Source organism: Gymnoscopelus microlampas (genome assembly GCF_963454915.1).
Source record: "Gymnoscopelus microlampas genome assembly, chromosome: 21".
Taxonomy (NCBI): domain Eukaryota; kingdom Metazoa; phylum Chordata; class Actinopteri; order Myctophiformes; family Myctophidae; genus Gymnoscopelus; species Gymnoscopelus microlampas.
The window spans coordinates 28,853,020-28,874,587 of record NC_139958.1 but is presented as its reverse complement, the minus strand read 5'-3'; the positions used below and the strand labels follow the sequence as shown (position 1 = coordinate 28,874,587).

General features: G+C 46.2%; 1 protein-coding gene across 1 annotated transcript; it reads right to left on the bottom strand.

The window, feature by feature from the left end:
- Nucleotides 1-12,354: 12,354 nt before the first annotated feature.
- LOC311037471 (stalled ribosome sensor GCN1-like) lies at nucleotides 12,355-20,361 on the bottom strand (the record flags this gene model as incomplete). The annotated part of the gene is made up of 1 exon (XM_084046647.1): nucleotides 12,355-20,361. One exon carries the CDS (start codon nucleotides 20,359-20,361, stop codon nucleotides 12,355-12,357), a length of 8,007 nt encoding a protein of 2,668 aa, XP_083902773.1.
- Between the last annotated feature and the right edge of the window lie 1,207 nt (nucleotides 20,362-21,568).

The window sequence follows — 21,568 nt, the reverse complement described above, 5'->3', positions numbered from 1 at the left end:
AGATGGCACCCTGTCATCGGGGGCCGCGTCGCTACCAGCGGGAACAGTAAATCTCCCCCACGCTCAAAGTCACCCCCATGTTTGGAGTGGTGTGGTGGAGCTGAGAAGATGCGCCCCCCCCCTCCCCCCATTCTCCCCCCCCCCCAACCCTGGTGAGTGGAGACCCTGCCTCAAGCACTCCCTATAACCTCACCCCTCCACCTCTATGTACACTAGTCACACTGTGCAAGGTCATCATCATCATCATGAATAATTGAATTGCATCTTCATTCCTACTGTACACATCACTTTTTATCTATTTAACCCATTGCAACCGGGAACGCATCATGTGTCATTTTAGATTTCTTTGGCTATTCAAAAATAGCAGATCTACAAGCTACAAGCACCGAGTGTGTGTGTGTCTATGAGCTTGTAGATCTACTATTTTTGAAAAATCGTGATCATCGTGTGCAATTTTTTTTTTTAGCGAACATTTGTCACTCAAATCTTTGCTTCTGGGGGTCCCTGGAACAAAATATATATATATTTTAAACTGTTAGGAGTTGGAAAACATTTTAGAATTGCCTCAGATCTTAATGGGTTAAAGCTGTGAATTTGAATCATAATGTAAAAGTAAAATCTAATTTCTCTAATCCAGACTATTCCTTATAAATTCCATATAATAGAGCAATAATGTATTGCAAAACATTCCTCTATGGGGTGTAGCTGGTATGCTGTAGAATAGGAAAAACATGCAGTCAAAAGTGAGTAATTGTAGATCAGTGTTTCTCAATATTGAATTCCAAGAATCCCCAGTTTGATATGCATAAGGCCACACGGACCCCCATTTGATACGATATTGTTTTTTAATCTCTGAGACCCCAAACTACACTGTAAAATCCTTTTCATTTAAGTTCATGAAAAGGAGTTCATTTAACTCCAACAATGTATAAATGGAAACAAATTAAAGGTCGATTCGGTTCCACTTGTACACTGTCGGGAGTTAATTGCAATTATTTGTATGACGATTACATGTACGATTGTATGACTTAAAAGTACCAAAAGTATACAGTACTCATTACGCAGAATGTCCCATTTCTACAAGTTTTCAAGTTTATAACATGTATAAAAATCTTTTGAAAATAGCAGATCTACAAGCACACAATGTGTCGCATTGTGAGGCATTAGTGTGAGCTTGTAGATCGTCCATTTTCAAATTGCCGAAATGTATATAGGGCTGAATAATAATAAAGATTTTCAAAGTAACTCAAGTCTTCAAATAATCCTAGTGGATTAAAAGTACAATATTGCCTCTGAGATGTAGTGGAGTAGAAGTAAACGTACTGAAAATGAGAACTCCAACAAAGTAAAAATACCTCAAAAGTGTACTTAAGTACAGTACTTAGTAAATGTACTTAGTTACTTTACACCACGGATAGTGACAGGCCTACCAACAATGACACCAACGTTCTTGACAGGAACAACCTACTCATTACCCTGACCACCACTGACCTCCACAAGGATTGATACCCTTGTATCAATCAATCCATACCAGGGCTGGTCCATATCACTTCAAATCAATAACACCATTATTCCAAACCTTTGCCTCGATTACGATTAATGACCGGCTATACAAAAAAAAAGTGAATATTGCAGATCTACAAGCTCACAATGCACCACATTGTGAGCTTGTAGATCGGCAATTTTTGCACGCCACCATTGTACAACAAAGTATAATACAAGGCTTAAGTGGTTACCGTAATCAGACTAATCTATTCAAACTTTTTCATGTCGTTGATATAAGAAATAAAAACAATGATATATAAATATATATATATAAATAACATGTTTCTCAATTATTCGATTAACTTACATGAGCAAGATTAAGTCGGTTATTGGTTCTAAATATTGGTTTCGATACATTTTCGTGTCATTGCCCCAGCCCTAATCCATACTGTCTAGATCATTGGTTCTCAAAGTGGGGTCCGGGGACCCCCGGGGGTCCTTGGGGGGTTACCAGGGGGTCCCCAGCTAAATGTGTCAATACAGCGTCAACAATCATTTCAACCACTTTAACCATATTTTATACTTTGGCTATTCAAAAATAGCAGATCTACAAGCTCGTAGCGAGGCACCGAGTGCCGCGCTACGAGCTTGTAGATCTGCTATTTTTTTTAAACAGTGAAAAAATGCAAATCTTTGAATATGTATATTTTTGTTAAACTCAAATCTTTGCTTCTGGGGGTCCCTGGAACAAAATATTTTGAGATGGGGGTCCACGGCCAAATACGTATCATTTTGGGGGTCCTTGACATGAAAAAGTTGGAGAACCACTGGTCTAGATTCCCCCAATGATTTTACACAGGGCTAGAACCTGATGTGAACCCTGCTGTCTCCTCCCACATGCCAGCAGGCATGCCTCCCTGTTGCTTCCTAATTGCTACAAAATCTTGCTACAAAATCTCTATCTTATCAGCACATCTTTATGTTTATCTCCATTATCATGTTATGTTGTGTTAGCACGGTATTGCAGATTTGACCACAATTGGAAACACGCTTACATTCTTGACGATGTTCTAAGTTCAGCGACACCATGCAACTTCCTGCTGGTACTGTGTCAAGATATTTCATCTTTGTTTACGACCAGTGATAGGAATTACAGGTAGAAGAAACATGCACAGTAAATGAATCAAATTTCATTAATATTCCATAACTATACTTTAGATAATGGCAATACATTGTATGGCAAAGCTCTAACATTATACATGGCACTTGTGAACATTAGGTCATAACAAGTAAGAATGTTAACACTAATCAACTCATACGTGAAACATAGACTGCATGTGTTTTTAATGGAGACTTTATAAATAAATTGAATGCAGTATTGCGTCCTCGTTAGACCCAGTGAGGGCCAAAACTGATTGAGTGACACAGGGCACAATGATGAGTTTGACAGCTGGCGCCTGTGACAACACGCAGAGCACTATGCCAAACTAGAAAGGTGCGCTCAGTGGAGTGCAGATCTCTGCCAGGAAGCACACTCAAACCTCCCTCCATAATTGTGTGTGTGTGTGCGATGACATTGTTTTGCCGCTATGATAAAGGACGCTGATATTTAATGCAGACTAGGAACACAAAACAGGCCAGGAATGTAAATGACAGTAGCCTGCATGTCTGTCCATAAATAATAAAGTACTTAAGAGTAGGCAGCCATAGCATGGCAATCAGCTGATCAGTCGGTACAAATAAAATAAAAATATATATAAAATATAAATGCCTTGATGAAAAGGGCTGCACGTAAAAAGGGCTGCGCTTAACACACTAAAACACACAAGTGCTTCACAGGAACAATGTTGGTGTACCTACCCTGCTGAAGGGTGGCTCTGTTTTGTGATTTCATGCACACAGCAGCATGAGATGTGATTGGTCTTCTTTTAAAGGGGAAATACAGAGATACAAAAGTTCAGACAAACCCTAGATGGCTTGGCCTTCAACCATGCAGTAAACATGTATTTCTGCCAACATTTCCTTCAGCTTAATCAGGGTAAAACAGAGGTTCTGGTAATTAGTTCAAAAGAGCTACTTGGCTCACAAGTAAATTCACTATCATAACATATTACACCTCAAGCGCAAAATTTTGGGTGTTATCATGAACTCTTTCCACCTCTCCAAAAACAAGGAATGTTACTAAAACTGCATATATGAATAATTTGACAAAAGTCAGAGCTTTTCTTTCTTCCCCTGGTAAAAAAAAAGAAAAATAAACTTGTGCATGCATGTATTTGTTACATGTAGGCTAGACCGACTAGACTACTATGCTGCCAGAGTTTTACCTGGAGCAAAGAAAAGGGCTCCGTTACCATGGTGCATGGTAGTTCAAATGTTTCAACTATTTTAATGGGGGTCTGTCTGACAAAAATAAACCACAATATGCTTCTGTTAATATGCAATATCTACTCAACAATCAAGATTGAAACAAAACCAATTTTGACTTGCATTGCATTAAAGTTATTTCTTGTATTGGCTACTGGTTAAGTTTAGATTTTATGATTATTGTACCTTGCAGTCCCTTGCGTCAGATTATTTTATTGATATGCCACCAGAATCCGCCATGTTCACATGGATTCCTCCCACAGTCCATACTCCTGGCTGCCATGTGCCCTTGACAGTGGCATTAGAGATGGAGCCATGGTCCCTAGGGGCCGGACTACAATATGGCTCACCCACTGCTCCCATAAGATGGGTCAAGTGCAGAGGACGAATTTCCCCACGAGGCTCAATGAAAGACTATTTGCTTTTCCCTATTCTATATCAGTGGTTCTCAACCTGGGGGCCGCGGCCCAAATAATTGGCAAAAAAAACAAGATTTTAATGATAAAATTATATTTTTCTATGGTGAACACATGATGTTCTGGGAACAGTACAATATTCAGCTATCATGTCGGATTAAAAAAACAGTGTGCAAAAGTGGATTCCTTGTACAGTACAGTATGAAAATGGAATGCATATGTTTTTACATGCATTCCTTTGGATGCCAAAAAAAATCAGTTTAACAAAGATTATTTTTACCAACAGCAAAATATTATCAAAATGTGCGTAACTTAAGTCAACATATCTGAAACTACTTGTTAAGTATCATGTGTCCTACTCTCAGTATGCCCCCAACATTATTTGGACAAAATCCTCTCACACATGACTTTGACATTTTCCTGGAACATGTGTTCCTAAGAAGGTTCGTACAGTATATCCCATGGAAAACACAGTTCCCACCAATTCGTAGTATAGCTTACAAAAGATGACGTGTGTGTATTTTCAAAATGCAAATCATGTCAACTCAACCTTACAGTGTTTACATTATGGTTTTGTTGTTGTCACTTTCATTTTTTGGTTCTCTTTAGTGATTTTTATTTGAGTTATTAGACACCGTTACTGTGATAGGGTTAGGCATGGTTACTTTGTCTGGGACAGAGTTCTCTTACATAGCTTGGGTTAGGCTTTAGGTTTGTTTCATGTCAAAAATACTGCTGGTTAAGTCCAAATGGAAGGATTAGCACATATCATTAGAAAAAAGGTACATCACTTTTTTTTATACTGTAGCTATCCTCCTATAATTTGACAACCTCTGTAGTGGTACGTGGTGTGGCCAAAATTGGTTGCCCGTTTCTCCTCAGTGGCTGGAGCAATTGATCTGAATTTGCACACAGCCATTGACCATTACCATGTGCACCTAACAGCGAAATCTCAGCTGTTTATCAGCGTTTTTGTGTTTGCTGCCTCCCGGGTTGCCAGATCATGTGCGCATATCCCCCCACGGGTATGGTCTAGTATCTATAATTTGCAGTAAGACCGTGCTGGCCTGGGCCGGTTAGTACATTGAACTGAAGGCCTATCTTCAACTCGTTCATTGGCCAACGGGGTCCAAGAAGGCATGCAAGTAATGCATGATCACCACTTAACCATTTACATTCTACTGTATATACTTCATTGACTGGGGTACCCAAGGATCCTTTGGGCTCCTTTTTCTTCTGTCTACACCAACTCTCTTAGCTGAAAATAGCCTGTCTGCTATTTTCCCCAAATGTCCTCCTATACCATGCCCAGAATAGGCATGCTAGAGTTCATTTGGTTCATAGAATGCATAAATTGCATTCTATGGCGCGAAATATGCTGTATAAATAATGTTTGATTGACTGTTAGCTAGATTGTTGCGTGGTGATCCATTAATCCACTGTATAGAAGGTTGTGAGGTGATCCAGTTAGTTTAGTTTAGTTTATTTCCATCCACATCAACAGTACCATAAACTGTAACTGTAATCCTTCATTTCTTTCTGGTTGATTGAAAAGGCATAGGCTGAAGCTCAAAGCTTATTTATGCCTATCCTTTATACATGTAAAATATTCAATATTTAGTTGATGGAACGTTGCTCTTTTGATGCAACTGCTTATGTCAGCTTCAATGCTACCCTTCTCTTATACTTCAACTACAGTGGCAGCATAATGCAAGTGATCACGGCAAGGGAAGAAAAACCCGCCCTGACCCAAATACAGAGCGGGGTCCCCTCACATAGGTGTCCCTTTGATGTTTTTTTTCCCTTTTCTATATCTTTATGCTCTCCTGTTCAACCTCCAAGATGTGGCTTTGCCTCGCAACTCCCCTTTTGATAGCCGTTTGTTCTGCTTGGCTTTGACTGTGGGAAAAAGGCCTGTGTGTGGAGAGGACCCGGGATGTTGATGTCTTGAAACGCGGTGTGCACTGCGCTCTCCCTTTTCCACCTTGACTAGTCTTTATGTATCTCACTCACTGTGACCCAGTGGTGCTTCAGAAGCTTCAGAGAGAGTATGTTTGTCATGGAAATGGTAGCGTGAAAAAAGGTGGGACGGGAGGGTTACAGCGAACATTTGTGTTTGGTGTTTTGTTATTGTTTTGTGTTTGTGCCGCTCTGGGGTTGCGCTACTCTCGTCCCCCGTTCACTCCCCCGTCCTCGCATCTGGCTTAAAGTTAGAAACACCGCAACACCCCTCCCAGCCTTTTTCCCCTCTCTCCCCCCCCCCCCCCCCATTTTTCCTTTCTCTTTCTTACTTTCTTTCGTGCTCCCGTCTTCGCTCTACTTCTCAAGAAATAACCTTCTGTTGCCTTTCCCGGGTCCCAGTGGACCAAAGAGATAAAATCCCTACTCGGTCTAGGGGCTCTGTGAAGACAGCGGAACGCTTCTCTTTTCTCACAGTCACAGCTCCAGGCTAGTATGGAAGGCTCTGCCCAGCCCCCCTCCTTTCCTCACACCCTCCCTATTACTCCTTACTTTCTTTTCGCCAGATATAGGAGCTTTTCTCAGCAAGCGTTGGTGTTTGTGCGAGGAGGTCCTAGAGGGATGGATTGGATGGATGGAGTGTGGGATAGTGCTGCGGAATAAATCTAAATCTCTCCTCACTCTCATTGCTTAGCGGCAATCTCCATCCCTCAAGTACTGAGGAGTTAAATGCTGAGGATACTCCTGTGTGGATCACTGGGAGGGGTTCTGTGTGGCATGACAGTTTCCTTACCCTTTCTCTTTAAACTCTCCTGTGATTGGTCAGGTCATTTGGCACCTCTATTATTCAATTGGTCTCCTCCTGCGTGTACCTCCATTCAGACTTGTTGGCAGTATTTTGGCAGTGCCGAAAAACATAACTAAACGGAACCCCGATTGAATTGTACTGAACCTAAAGTCAAAACGACATTAAATTCAGCCGAAACAAAGGAAAGCGAAACAAAACAGAGCGGACAGAATTGAACAGAACCTTATGTAACTTAATATGATAATATAAGATTCAATGAGATACGAAAGATACGCTGACATTACCCAAAGAAAACAACCTTAAATAAACGACTCTAAACTAAAATGACCAACAGAAAACAAACTAAACCACAGTCATCTGGTGGCAGCTGGATCTGCCAGATGAATCAGTTGCCGGATCCAGACATGTCTATTTGTTTAATTATGAACCCTCAATTTGTCAACTGCCTGAGGATATGCACGCTGAGACCTGTTGTAATAGTAATGACTATCAGCATAAAATGATTTATCGACGGTGGTGCAGCAGTGGTAGTAGGGATTATAAATATATATCTCATAATGGCTTGGTGTAAGTGTGGGAGAGAGAGAGAGAGAGAGAGAGAGGTTCAGTAGCTCTGTGGCCTGAAGCAGTTAGGCTCCGCTGTTTGTTTAACCTTATCAGGGGTTGTCGTCCGCGCAGGTCGGCATGGAGTGGATTTCAAAAAGGAAACCCCATTTATTACCTTCATGCACAAGCTGACTTCCCCTAGATATGAGCCCTGTGCTATGAAAACAACCGCTCATAGGCACAAGTTATTTGAGTAGATCTTAAGCCTTCTCTAGTTATGTAATTGTGGCTTATCTTAAACTCAGCTGTGTAGTAGACCTATCCTGACCTTACTGCAGTGCTGAGGCGGGTACATGCTGGGATGTGTAGATGACCCCGTTAAAAAGCAAGAGTTCTGGACCGTCTTTAGATGTTTGGTGTGTTTTTCTGTTGTTTTGGAAATCGCCAAGGCTTTCGGAAAATGAGCATCCCTCGGAAAATGACAATATAATACACTTAATAATATGGGCTTATAATTGGCTGAGTATATTTCCGGAATTACCACTCCTTTGTGTCGTTTTTAAAAAATGCCAAAAATAACATTCAAACAATTTCTTGTAAAAGATGCAGAATCTGAGAGATAAGGAGACCAGTGGCCTATTTGTTTGACCTCCATTTATCATTGTTGCTACTTTAGTGTTTCAAAAGACTAGTCTCAACGGTAATGATCTCCAACGAACTGTAGTCAGATAAGGGTGTTTTATGGTCTGCTGGTTCATGAAATAAATATGTTTACGAAATACAATTAGAGCAAAAGAGTAACCTTGGTGAAGACATTCACCTTATGAACCACACATACCCTTGTAAGATCCTTCCTCATACTTCCACTCCCGCGTCTCCCTCTCTGCTTTCTTGCTGTATACTTCACCGAGTAGGCCTAAACAAGAATAAGAGCAGTGGTGTAAAGTAACTAAGTACGTTTACTTACTAAGTATCGTACTTGAGTACAACAATACAAACTTGAGTACCAATTTTCAGTACTTTTACTTCTACTCCTCTACATCTCAGAGGCAAATATTATACATTTCAGCCATTTGTATACATTTTATCCACCTGTTTCTTGGCTGTGTGTTTTCCACTTCCTGTCGGATTTCATTGGATATCATTAGTCATCTGACCGGTTTCATTGGATTTCATTGGATCAAAAGACAGGAAGTGGAACACAGTGAAAAGCCTAGGAAACAGGTGGATACATTTGAAAACTTGTGAAATGGGACATTCTGCATAATGAGTACTTTCTACTTTTGGTACTTTAAGTACATTTTGATACCAATACTTTTGTACTTTTACTCAAGTAAATTCTTTATTCCGGACTTTCACTTGTAACAGAGTATTTCTACATTGCAGTATACAGATACTTTTACTTCACTGAATAAGAGCCTAAAAACCCCGCCAGCCACCCCTAGTGGTTGTTCTGCCCTCATCATCCGCCCCGGCAAATCGTACGCTGTGTACAATGCTGGACGAACTGGAACAGAAACAACAACAACAACACTCCCACGTACTTTGAGAACAGAAGTGGCACTCGTCCACATCTCCTACACAGTCCAACACAGTGTCCTCACACATTAGAGCTGGGTGGGATTACAGTGTCAAAGTACAGTGAGACGCACAAGATGTTTCTGCGTTCCTTTTACAGCGTTGTTATGTCATTCCTGCACCCCCGGCGGCATCACATTCATCCTAATGACCTCCCACAGTTCTCCTCACAAACTTGACATTCATAGGACCCGGGCCAGGACTGCCTTGGCGCGTTGCCCGAACAAAAAAAAGAGAAGATAAAATCACACACTCAACAAACCAACGCGGTGATTATGTTTTCATTGTTTTGCCATATAATTCCCACTCCTAGAGGGGTCTATTTTGTTTATGGAGTATAAATATTATATGACTATCCAAAATGAAAGAGAAAGAATGCTCGCAGCACAGAACTCATACCAAATGCAAATATAGGATTAATACAATAGCGGGGGTACATGAAAGTTTCGAATACTAAAGCAAATTAATACATTTATCAAACTTATTTTCAAGACGATTTAAAGGTTTTCCTAGTTACTGAGGCAACCATATGAAGAGATTTGAAGGCAAACAAACCTAACCTTTACCCTGCACAGACAGAGTGATATCCACAATGTTCATTTATCCATTTATAAGTCCAAGAGTGTACAAATTGTACAGTCTCAGAGTTTAAATGAATGGAGGACTTTTAATGCGCACCTGCAGTCCTTGGGCTGTTTCAGCCACTGTGACATAGGAGATTATGTACAATGTATTGTTTGTACCTCTGCTGCAAAAAGCCAAAATACTTGGTTCAGTGCCTCAGTGTGACTGTTGTCTAGACAATACAAGTTCATGCTGAACCACGTTCATTATAACCTCAGCCTGGGTAAAGGTTACGTGACGTCTCATGGCTATTGTCAGAGATATGCGTCTTTAAACGGAGGTACAGGCACATGGTACAGTAGGTCTTCAACCCATTAGGACACATTCATAAAGGGTGTGCCTTGGGATTTTGTGATAACCACACATTATTGCAATATATAGGCCTGTCACAATTATGACATAATCGCCTAATTATTTATCATAATAGTTTCCATGTTTCCAACATCTTTCATTGTGAGCTTGTAGATTGGTTATTTCCACTATATATATTTTTTTTTATTGTCTCCGCCAGGCCGAAAGGCATGGCAAGAGAGTATGTTTTGCCCACTGTCCGTCCGTCCTCCGTCCGTGTGTCCGACCAGCTAATCTCCGCCACCGTTGGCTCGGTCGCTGTGAAACTGCGCACACACACACACTCCCTGGATGCCACAGCAGAACCTCTGCCCCACATTTTTCAGATCAGCCTGTCATAGCGCCACCATGAGGCCGACTTTTGCAAAACACATTTTATTTTGAAATGAGTTATTTCTTTGTATATTGAAGTTATTTTGAGTTTTCTTACACACCCTAAAATGCCATTTTATTTATATGTTCCCAATGTTCAATGCCATGTTCTGATGTTCAGTGACAAAAACAATTAAAACGGTAGGATTACTTACTAGTCTATCGTTACAGAAGGTTCTCTATGCAATGTACTACAGTCCACCAGATGAAAAGCCAACGCTGAAAAGGCTTTTTGTTCCCGACAGTTTCTGTAGAGGAAGCGTAGCAGTAATTTAGGAAGAATGCAGTAAATATGGGCATTCAACGAGCTTGTAGATCAGCTCTTTTTCACAATTTGTCATTAGGCAAAGTATGTAGGGCTTAAGTGGTTAATGGACGGTAATGAAGAGAGCTCAAGTCACTTTTAGTGTTTATGTTCTGTGTGGATGGCTTCCTATTGACCCTCTGACCCCATGGCCCCCACTGCCCTCTGGCCATACTTGGGGTCCACAAAGTCAACTGGAACAGAATAAACAACAAACATACAGCTTGGCCACAGATTAGAGAGAGTTAAGTCTGATTTATGACAACTAGTTGGGGCGGCCAAAGCTGAAGGTCCCAGGTTCGATTCCTGTCGAGGTGTTCCTGAGCAAGACACTTAACTCCTAACTCCCCCCCCCCCCCCCCCCCCACCCGTGCTCCTTTGTGGACTGCTAGGTGATGCTGAAAAAGTTCCTCATGGGACGAAATAGGTTTAATTAATATTATTTGTTATGCTTTGGCAGAAATAATGTTGTGGCATTACAAAAATATCTATAACTGAAACTGTACTGTGTGTTTACAAAAGTAAATAAAACAAACTAAAGTCAAACAAATTTCCTTTGTCAATATAAACAAAGAAAATAGCAGATCTACAAGCTCACAACACACTGGAGCCTAGATCTGCTATTTTTTCGATATTTACTGTATGAAGATTTTTGGACGATTTCCGCCTATATTGACATTGACAATACCGTATGTTGACATGCCCAAAATAGGCACCCCAGGTTGAGAGTGGTCACACACACACACACACACACACACACACAGACACGCACACGTGCGCGCACAAACACAAACGTGTGTGCGCATCCTGCCTGCAGACGACATCCTGTGAGGAATGCGATGGAAGTAACAGAGAATCACAATGCATTTCACACCCCTTGAAATCACAGGTCTGCTGCAAAACTCTCCCAGGAGCATGACGATCATGTGTGACCGTGACTCCAGTCCATAAACACTGAGAAAATACAAACACAGAACAGACAGGCGAAACTGCGATTTCCCCCCAAGGGAGCTCCAAAGTAAACTGCTACATTATCGTCGCTGTCGGGCATAAACCTGGTGTCCATATTTCAACTTTTTAAAGTAATGCTACTTCATTGCACACGCTCGTGTAAAGCAGCAATTTTTTTTTGTTGCATTTATGCAACCGTATAAATCAAGTGAGTGTATATATATACACACACCTGTATATATATACACACAGTCACACACACACACACACACAGTCACACACACACACACTCACAAAACAAGAGACAACTGAATTACAACTGAATTACATTTAAATGTTAATTAAGAACAACCCACACACTGTGGAATAAAATAATGGTTCATATACCACAAAAACATTATGAAAAGTCGGGAATAACAAGGTGAGACAGTCCATACACTATTCTACTCTTACTCGATTCCAGGAAATGAAAAAAATGTGTATCTGGGCTGTTCTCATACAATGGTGTATTACATCAGTATGACATCAGTCAAGCTCGGGTTGTTTGCTGTGGAGTTCTTTTTCTAATGATGAGTCCCATGAGTCCTGTCCCATCACGTTAGGATGGTGTCATCTATTTCTTCATTGGAATCTGGGAGGCTGGCTATCTTCTTCAGGGATCGGCGGTGACATTCTGACAGGAGGTTGTTACTGGTGGAGTCCAGGATGGCCGTGACGCCCAGCATGGTCTCCTCTCCCTGGCGCAGTCGAAGCATACTGACGATGGCGTGCTCGCTCTGGGCTCGGACGACGGAGCTCTTGTCCTTGGTGTTGTCCAGCAGACTCTTCAGCAGGGGCTTGACCAGGCCGGCATCCAGGGAGGGTGTGGCCGGGTCTTTGAATATCCACCAGAGCACCCGTTCCGACACCAGCCTGATGTCGCCGGACTGGTTCCGGAGACACTTGACGAATTGCGAGATGACACGCTGTGACACGCCACTGCTCCCTGCCGTCTTGAGCTGATGCCTCATCAGATAGCCCATGGCTCTAATCCCACTGCTGGCAATGGGGATTCCGTCAGCGGTAGCGCTGGCTAGGATGGCGTCGCTCACAGTGTCACTGTACTCCTCCACACACAGCAGCTCAGGAGCGGACTTGACAGCGATGGCCAGGGCCATGCTGCAGCCATGTTGCGCCATCCAGTCCAAACCCGAAATGTCAGCCAGTACGTGCTGAAGTAACACGGTTCTAAGCTCGTCTTCTGACAGGAAGGCACACAGCTCGCCAACACAGCCAGCTGAGCACATACGAGTTGCATCCTGATCGTGTCCCAGCATGCCAAGTAATGTGGCGGTGATGTTCTTGCGGATGGTTGGGTCCACCTTTGACCCCGCGCCCCGGATGACAAATCTTAAGGCTTGGAGCATGGTCTCCCTGACTCCTGAATCCTCTGCATTGCGGATGGCAGACAGCTGCTCCGTGAAAAGTGGGTCCACCTTGGTGTGGATGAACACCAGCTGGCCCAAGGCCTCAGCTGCCCTCAGCCTCACAGCACGACTTGAGTCCTGCAGGGCCTTCAAGAAGGTAGTTTGGAGCTGGGGTAGGAAAATCTTCAAGCTAACACCCACCTTTACCAGCAGCGCGGTGAGTGTCTCCAACAGCGCCGTCTTCACTGTCCAAGCAAAGCGGTCTCCTAGGATACGAATAAGCGGTCCAGTAATGTGAACCACGGATGGCCGCAGGGCCTCAGGGGAGGTCAGTTTGATAAGTGCTCCCAGTGCTTTAGTGGCCTCCTCCTTCTGCTCGGGGCTACCTGTCAGTAAACCTTCTCTCAGGACGGGCAGAATGCAGGTCACACCCTTCTTGGGCAGACAGAAGCCAGGCAGGTGTTGGCCTTTGACACTGGCGGTGACTGATCTGATGTCTTTATGCAGGTCATCGATCAGAGCCAGTTGGCTACTGGCATCCAGTTTCTTGGTGATAGAGTTGATGGTGTCCCAGCTCTGTACCAAGACCTCTGTGTTGGGGTCACTGAGCAGGCGGATGAGGCCTGACAGCAGCGTGGGTGTGTGGGTGCTGTAGTCAACACGCGTACGGGTGACATAGGCGTTGAGCATGGTGACGGCAGCCTGCCTGAGACTAGGGTCGGAGCCTTGTGTGGCCTCCAACAGGTCCTCTATAATGATGCATTGGCCTACCTTGTCTTCCACAGAAAGGATGACAGTTTGGCAACTGCACAGTTCCTGTGCCCCTTCCTCAGTGTCCATTTTGTCTTTGAGGGAGGAGAGCAGAGCGGGCAGAATGGCCCTGAGGTGGCGTGTCAGGGCATCTCCAGCCACGGCAGACAGGAAGGCCAGCACACGTGTGTTGACCGGAGGAGCCGTCAGCTTTGGAATCAAGTAAGGCAGAAAATGCCTACTCTTCATTGCCATCACTTGTTTCAATCCATCCAAGGCAAACTCGGCCGTCTCCTCGTCCTCCAGCTGCTTGAGCAGGGCAGGCATGATGTCGTCCAGCGCCTGGTGGCCGAAGGTAGCGTGGAGCTGCTCAAAGGTTTTGGCTGCAGCCTCTCGTACATCCTTGAGCGGGTCACACAGAGCCTTCCTCACAGTGGAGAGCACGGATTTAGAGAACATCAGCACCGCATCCTTGCTTGTGGACTTCATGATCTCACTGAGGCTGATGCAGACCCCCTGTCTCTCATTACTCTTGTCAGAGCGGAGCCCCTCCTCCAGGATGGGAATGATCTCTGGTAGAATCTTTTCTCCGAGTTTCTTCAACAGGTCGCCCAGTGTCCGTGCAGCAATCTTTCTCTTGTCAGGGCAGGTGGAGGCCAGGAAACCCAGCAGCAGGTTGAAGAGGGTGGGGAGGATTTCTCTGAGGGTCCGGGGAGTGTTAGTCACCACAATCTTCCACACGTGGAGGGAGGCCTGTCTCACCACCAGCTGTGTGTCTGTGCGTCCCATGTACAGACCTGAGAGGACGTGGTTACGCTGCTCTGCACCAAGAGCACCAATGATGGCCTTGTTGGACTGAGCAGTGCCAAAGTTGTCATCCTCGGAGGTGGTCTCTGTTGTCATTTTTCCTGTCACTCCTGAGATATGGAATAACAGATCACCCAGTAGCTGTACGGAGCTGAACCTGATTCTCCACATATCATCAAACAGGCCATTTTTCAGCTCAGGTAGCAGCAGGGCAATGGCCGTCTCGGCATACATGCTGATGATGCGCTGGCCAGCGAGCAGGGCTGTGTCCCTCACATACTCGTTGTCATCAGCCAGTGCCTTGAGAATGCAGGGGATGATGGGTCGAACATAGGGGGTGAACTTGTCTCCAAAGGTTAGGGGCAGGTATATGAACATCATGATATAGCCATCTCTGACATGGGAAGCAATGTCCACCTTGCTGGCTGTCTGTACCAAATCTGGCATCAACTTGTCCAACTTCTCCATTCCCAGGCCAGCCATCACCTCGGCCAGACCTTGGGCAGCTCCAGAGCGGTCTACAGAGCTCTGCTCAGAAGTCAGGGTTTCCATGAGCCAAGGCAGCAGGTCATCAAGGGCCGTCTCTCCCATGCCCTTCACCATCGCCCCCAGCGCCCTGGCTGAGACCGTACGCACGTCTGGTACTGGGTCCAGTAAAGAGGTCTTGAGTCCAGGTATGACACTAGGCAGATATGGGGACAAGTCCTTCTGGTCAGTGAGGGAGTACATGTTGCCAATGATCTGTGCGGCCATCTTGCGAATATCGGTGGAGCGGTGCTGAAAGGCCCTCTGGACGATGGGCATGATAAGGGCCAGGGAAGGAGCATCGATGAAATGGACGAACTTGGTGTCTAGCAGCGTCTGCAGGCAGTTCTGTGTCTTACGCGATGGGTCAGTTAGGGCATCCAACAGGATGGGAGTTATAGCCAGGATCTCAGGGTTGCGCATGGCAGAGACGATCTGTCGGAGGGCCTGCTGACCGGCCTTCTGCACCTTCACATGGGAGTCTGCCAGCACCTCCGTCAGCTTGGGCACAATGCTAGGCAGGCAGGAGGACAACTGCTTAGGAGCACAGTATGCCATGGCACCTAGGAGCTCCACAGAACCTACTTTAGTTCTCCAGGACTCCTCCTCCAGGGCCACCAGGAGAGAGGGCAGCAGCAGCTTCATACCATGGGCACTTAGGTTCCTCATCACAGCCTTGGCACAGTCATCAGCAGCCTCTCTAACATGTTGGTTTCCATCCCCAAAACAGAGCAGGAGGTGGGGAAGAACATGAATGACATAGGGCTCAAACAACTTCCCCAACATGTTACACAGCATCTCAAAGGCAAACAGGGAACCTTCCCTGCGTCCAAAGTTTTTCTTGTCCTGGATGGCATCAGTCAGTGTGGTCATGATGTTCTGCTGTTTGAGGGCCAGAATTCCCAGGCCTTTGATCAGGCCGGCCAACCCGTAGGCCGCTCCCTTCCTCTCAGCGTACTTATTACTCTCTAACAGCAGCTGCAGCAGGTTTTGTATGATGCCTGCGGCATCCTCCTTGATGGCAGGGACGAGTGCTGGCAAGCAGCTGGCGACAGACTCTTGAACCTGTTCAGAAGGAGTGGAGAGGGCTGTGATCAGCTTGGCCACAATGGGCCTAACCTTGGGATCACTCTGGTCCAGATGTTTGGCCAGGGAGCCCATAAGGATGACCACACTCTGGCGAACGGAGTCGTTACTCGCTTCCTGGGGGGTGTCCTTCAGAAAATCCTCAAACACAGGTAGCAGGGAGCTGACATTGTCCTTTCCATGTGTGTTGAGAGCTGAGAGGGCAGCGTCTAACATATAGTGCTGCACCTTAGGGTGGCGATCGTTCAGAGCATCTGGAACAAAGAAGTGGAAGAGTGGAGTAACCTGAGCCTCATCCAAGTACTGGGACAGCTTGTTCAGAGCCAGGGCAATACCACACCTGGCCTCCCATTGGTCTGGTGGAGAGTCAGAGATGACTCTGCCCATGGCATCCAGGACTGGAGGTGTTCTATAAAGCTTCTTATGGTAGAGCTCAGTGAGATGGCCGAGGACAGCGGCGGACTGGCCTCTGTAGTCAGACACCGCGCAGGACAAACCCTCGGCCGCGGCGGAACGGACCACCTCCTCGTGGTGGGTGACATCACCAATCAGCAGGGGGAAGATCTCAGGAACTAGTTCCAGACATAGAGTCTCCCATAGCTTCAAAGCCAGGGCTCTGCCCTCCTCCTCAATGTCAAACCTGGCAACCCAAAGTCTGTGAAGCAAACTCAGCCCACTGGCCTCTGAACTATCTGTGGGCAAGGCGAACTCCATGTCCAACAGGCCCCTGAGAGCAGCACCTCGTACAGAAAAGCAGGGTGACATCAAAGCATCCAAAAGAACGTCTATCTCTGGCTGCTCAGCCACAGCGCAGCCTTTCTTGCCTCCAGCACCGCAACACAGCGCTGTCAGGCACTGCGACGCAAACACCTGGACTCTGGGGGTCGCCGTGGAGATGATCCTAGTCAGCAGCAACAGCATGCTGACACGAGGCAGCAGCTCTGGGCCGTTCTCGTCTATGAGCGTGTCCGTGCTGTCTTTGTCAGCCCTGAGCTTGGCGTGCACGTTGACGATCTGCAGGGCTCTGATCATCCTGCCCTCTGCCTCCTCTGTGCTGCCTGAAGACCGCCACAGCATGGCATTCAGCAGAGGGAAACAGAAGGAGAACGCTGGGGCTGACAGTGGAGCCACATCAGTCTTTGCCCCTCTGGTGGGGACAGTGTGGTTGTGAAGCAGTGCAACCGTCCGCTGGAGGGCTATGTCCAGGTCCTCATGCCCCCACTGCTCGTCCAGATCACACTCTGGTTTCACCAGCCGCAGGGTCACCTGACCGATCAGCACAGCTAGATTGTGCAGGTTTTTGGGCATGAGGCACACTCCAATGTCCAAAAACATGTGTCGGAGGCGTCGAGCAGCCAGAGGGGATTGGAGGAGGGGTATCAAGACCTGGACAATGCTAGGAAGATGCCTAGAGATCTGTGGTGGTCTCCTCTGCAGAACTCCCTCTAGCAGGCCCACAGCACACTGAATCTCCATGTCTAGCCCTTGAAGTTGTTTGCGGATGGAGGCTTCTTTATCAAGTTGGACTTGCACAATCTGCTTCTGTTTGCTGGTGAGCTGCACCTCATCCTTGATACGTTTCTTCTTGAGCTCCTCTCGCAACTCCAGCTCGATGACTTGTTCCTTGTAGGAGTAGGCTTTGCTCTCTCTCTTCATGTTTCCTTTCTTGGTGCTTTCCTGCTGGGCATGCTGGATGATGCTCTTGTCATAGAGCTCTCCCTCAGGGCTCAGCATAATGGCATACTCCTCCCTGGTGACCTGGCACAGCGCTGGACTGGACAGCCATGTAATCACATGGTCCATCACCCGTGGCAACAGCTTGGTGGGTGACAGACAAGACAGGGCAGCCACTGCATTCTTCACTGCCTTACTATAGGCACTAGCCTCAAGAAGATGAGGTACAATAGCCTCCAGGTTTCGCTCTATGAACTCCTCTGCCTTGATATTCATAGAGGACAACAGTAGGGGCCAGAGGCCTGGTTGAGCTGCAACTATGGAGGGGTGGTGAGTGACTATGAGGATCTCCATGGCCATGTTCTCAGCCTCCGCTGGGTCACCCCACTGGCTAGTGGTGGAGCAGACAACACACAGGACCTCCAGCAGCACACGAGGGGGTATGTAGCTACAACTCACCTGCGTCACTTCTCCTGACTCTGAAACCAGGGCATCCTGGGGCAACACTTTGTGTTTGTTGATGACTACAAAGAGTTCTCCCAGGAGGCCGTGGGCAAAGCTGGATCCTCCCAGCGAGGAGAGCAGCTTTTTAACTGTCTTTTGTGCTTTCTGCCTCACATGCCACACAGGAGACAGCAGCACGCTGATGGTAGCATGATAATACATCTGAGAGTTGCTAGTGTTGAGCCTATGGGCATGGTCCAGGAAGAGTCTCTCGCACAAAAACAGCACCGTGCACAGAGTGTCCTCATTGGCCTGGGAGAGGAATTTCTCTGTGGTGAATAGTGGCTTCTTCTCATCCAAGACCATGTTCCAAAAGCCAGCAAATTGTCTCTCTGTCTGCGTCTCCAGCAGAGCCAGTCGACTCAGGAGAACGGAAGCAGCTACACCCTCCGAGAGCAGAGCATGTTGGGAGTTCTGGGCAACAGCTTTCTCCACTGTTTGAAGGAGCAGGGGCACCAGGTCAGATGCCTGTCCAAGTGTGTCACCTTTAAAGGCCCCCAGCATGGCCTGTAGGTAGGCGTGTCGGACAGGGGAGGTGGAAATCTTGAGGGTGAAGGCTTCCTTCATCCAGTCCAACAGAGTGCTGGGGACTTCCACAGTCAGACGAGCAGTCCACCGGGAAAGCACCGACACGGCATGTACCAGGGTTCCCTCATGGACTTCTTGGTGCAGATAAGGGATGAACATCACAGCCACATTAGAGCTAAGAGTTTCACTGGAGGTTCCCGACAAAGCATGAAGGCTGCAGCTGGCAATCCCTGACAAAACGCTTATTTTCTGGGCAACAGCCATAAGCTTTCCCTCTGACCCTCCGAGGATTTTAAAGAGGTGTGTGACGATGTCCTGAACAGCGGAAGGGTCTTTGCAACACTGGCTGAGGTTCTGCATGGCCTGGACTGCCTCCTCCATCAGCTGGGGGTTAGTAGCCTTCAGCTGGCTTGCGATGGCCTTTCCAACATCCATGGCATATTGACTGAGGTCAAGAGGCACTGAGGCAAGCAGGCAGGAGATGGTGTGCATGGCGTTCTCTGGGCTGCGGAGCATGGTCTTTTGCAGGGCAGGCAGTAATATCGCCTTAAACTCGGATTGGGACACGTGGCCCAATAAGGAGCCACTTTTGTCCAGTATGTGTTGCTGTGGCCTTGTCTTGCTCATGACGACTGTCTTCACATACAGATCCAGTAGGGCATTCTTATGCTTTTCAATGGTCCCCATGTCGTCCTGCAATGTGCAGAAGTCCAGACACACCCCTAGCATAGCCAGAGTGGTGGGACTCTGGTCGAGGCTCAACAAGGTGCTGATGTACAGATCAACCAGTCCAGGGCTTTCTTTCCAGAGGTGGCAGAGGTTCTTGATGGTGGACTTCAGGGCAGTATCCTGAGCTCCTCCCACCACCTCAGCCAGAAGACTACTCTGGACCGCCACCATTTTCTTCCACACAAGTCCTTCTCTTTTCTCTGGAGACAAAAACACAGTGCGGCCCAGAAGGCACGTCCAAGCCAAGCCAGTAAACGCTGCTGAGGCTGTGCTCTTATTGGGCTCTCCATTTTTGGTGAGCCCACTGTTCACAAGGCAGTGGAGGAGGCTGGTCGCCAGGATGTCAGGTTGACTCTTTGCCAGCAGAGCAATGACAGACAGAAGCTCTCTTCGAGATGCAGCATCCCTGTATCTGTATGGGGTGAGACAGAAGAGCTTGCACAGGCCTTTGATGGCAGACTCTGGGAGTTCTTTGCCACTTAAGCATTGCTTCAGTTCTCCAAGAATCTCTTTGCGTTCGTTTACACTGGCTGTAGTCACCTTCACAGCAAATTTCTTCAGTGTGTCTGAAACCTGCGTGTCCGCTGTCATCTTGGTGGAAGCAGGAAGCGTAGATATGCTATTTTCACTACTTTTGGAAGATTTTGAAAGTGAAAGTGTCCGTCTGTGGGTTTTACAAATATTTAACAAATTAAATGTATTTTAACAAGAGCTTGTGACTAAATCACATTGGCTCTTTTTTTCATTTCCCGAAAAGTAACGGTGTTGGAAGTACAATGTGCACAACCGACAGTGGCAATATATTTTGGGTAAAACGGAAATGGTAAACGTGCTATTAGTGGAAGGGAATTGGTTGACTGGGACCACGACTCGCCGCAGCGGTGTCCAATCAGAAATGCACCCGAGATACCTAAGCCGTGTGGTTCAGATTAGAGTCCTGAAGGTCTGCTGAGAGTTCTTGGAACTGAGAACTGTGGATGATCCTTCAGTGGGGTGATTTGATCTAGTAATCTAACTGAGGTACAGTAGACTGCTTTTATATTGTTCGGCTGTTTGTACTGAGTGAGGTCACAATGAGCCATCCACGCCCAAGTATGGAGTTCCAGGTTCACCGAAAAGTAGCTGATCTTCAAGTTCACAACGCGTCGCAACACAACGCACTGTGAGCTTGTAGATCTTCTATTTTCCTCTAATGCTCGCTATAGGGTTAAAGTGGCAACGATTTAACCAGAGCATTCAGAAAATAGTCAAATTATGATATGCCAACAAACAAGAAAAAGGGGTGGAGATGTGTCTATTGCTAAAAAAGAGTTGAGTCACGTGAGTCTTGGATTACTGCATGTATTTTCTAATGTAGAGAAAAGCAAACACAACTTAGTGAGTCATGTCACCCGAGGTGATGTCCCTCTTCAGAGTATAGACCCCTTAACAGACGACGTCATACTGGCTGCGTGCAGCCAGTATGCGCGCAACGAAACCCATTATATCAGGTCTCGTTAGGACGCGTCTCACTAGCCAACACACACAAGAGGGGGTTGGGGTGTGCTGAAACCAGTGCACCCCGAAACAGGTTGGGAATTGATTGCGTGAAACAATCACCTGTGCGTCCAGGCTTAATGTTAGTAAACAAATAATTGGTCTATTGTCTATCTATTAGACTAAATGCTGTTTATGGCTAAATAGCCACCTGTTTACTAATAGCTCTGACCTTTCAATGGACCGTCGGCCCCTTCTACACTCTCCCTGGTCCCTGCCTACATGCGTGTTAGAGCAGTGGTTAGTGGTTCTCAAACATTTT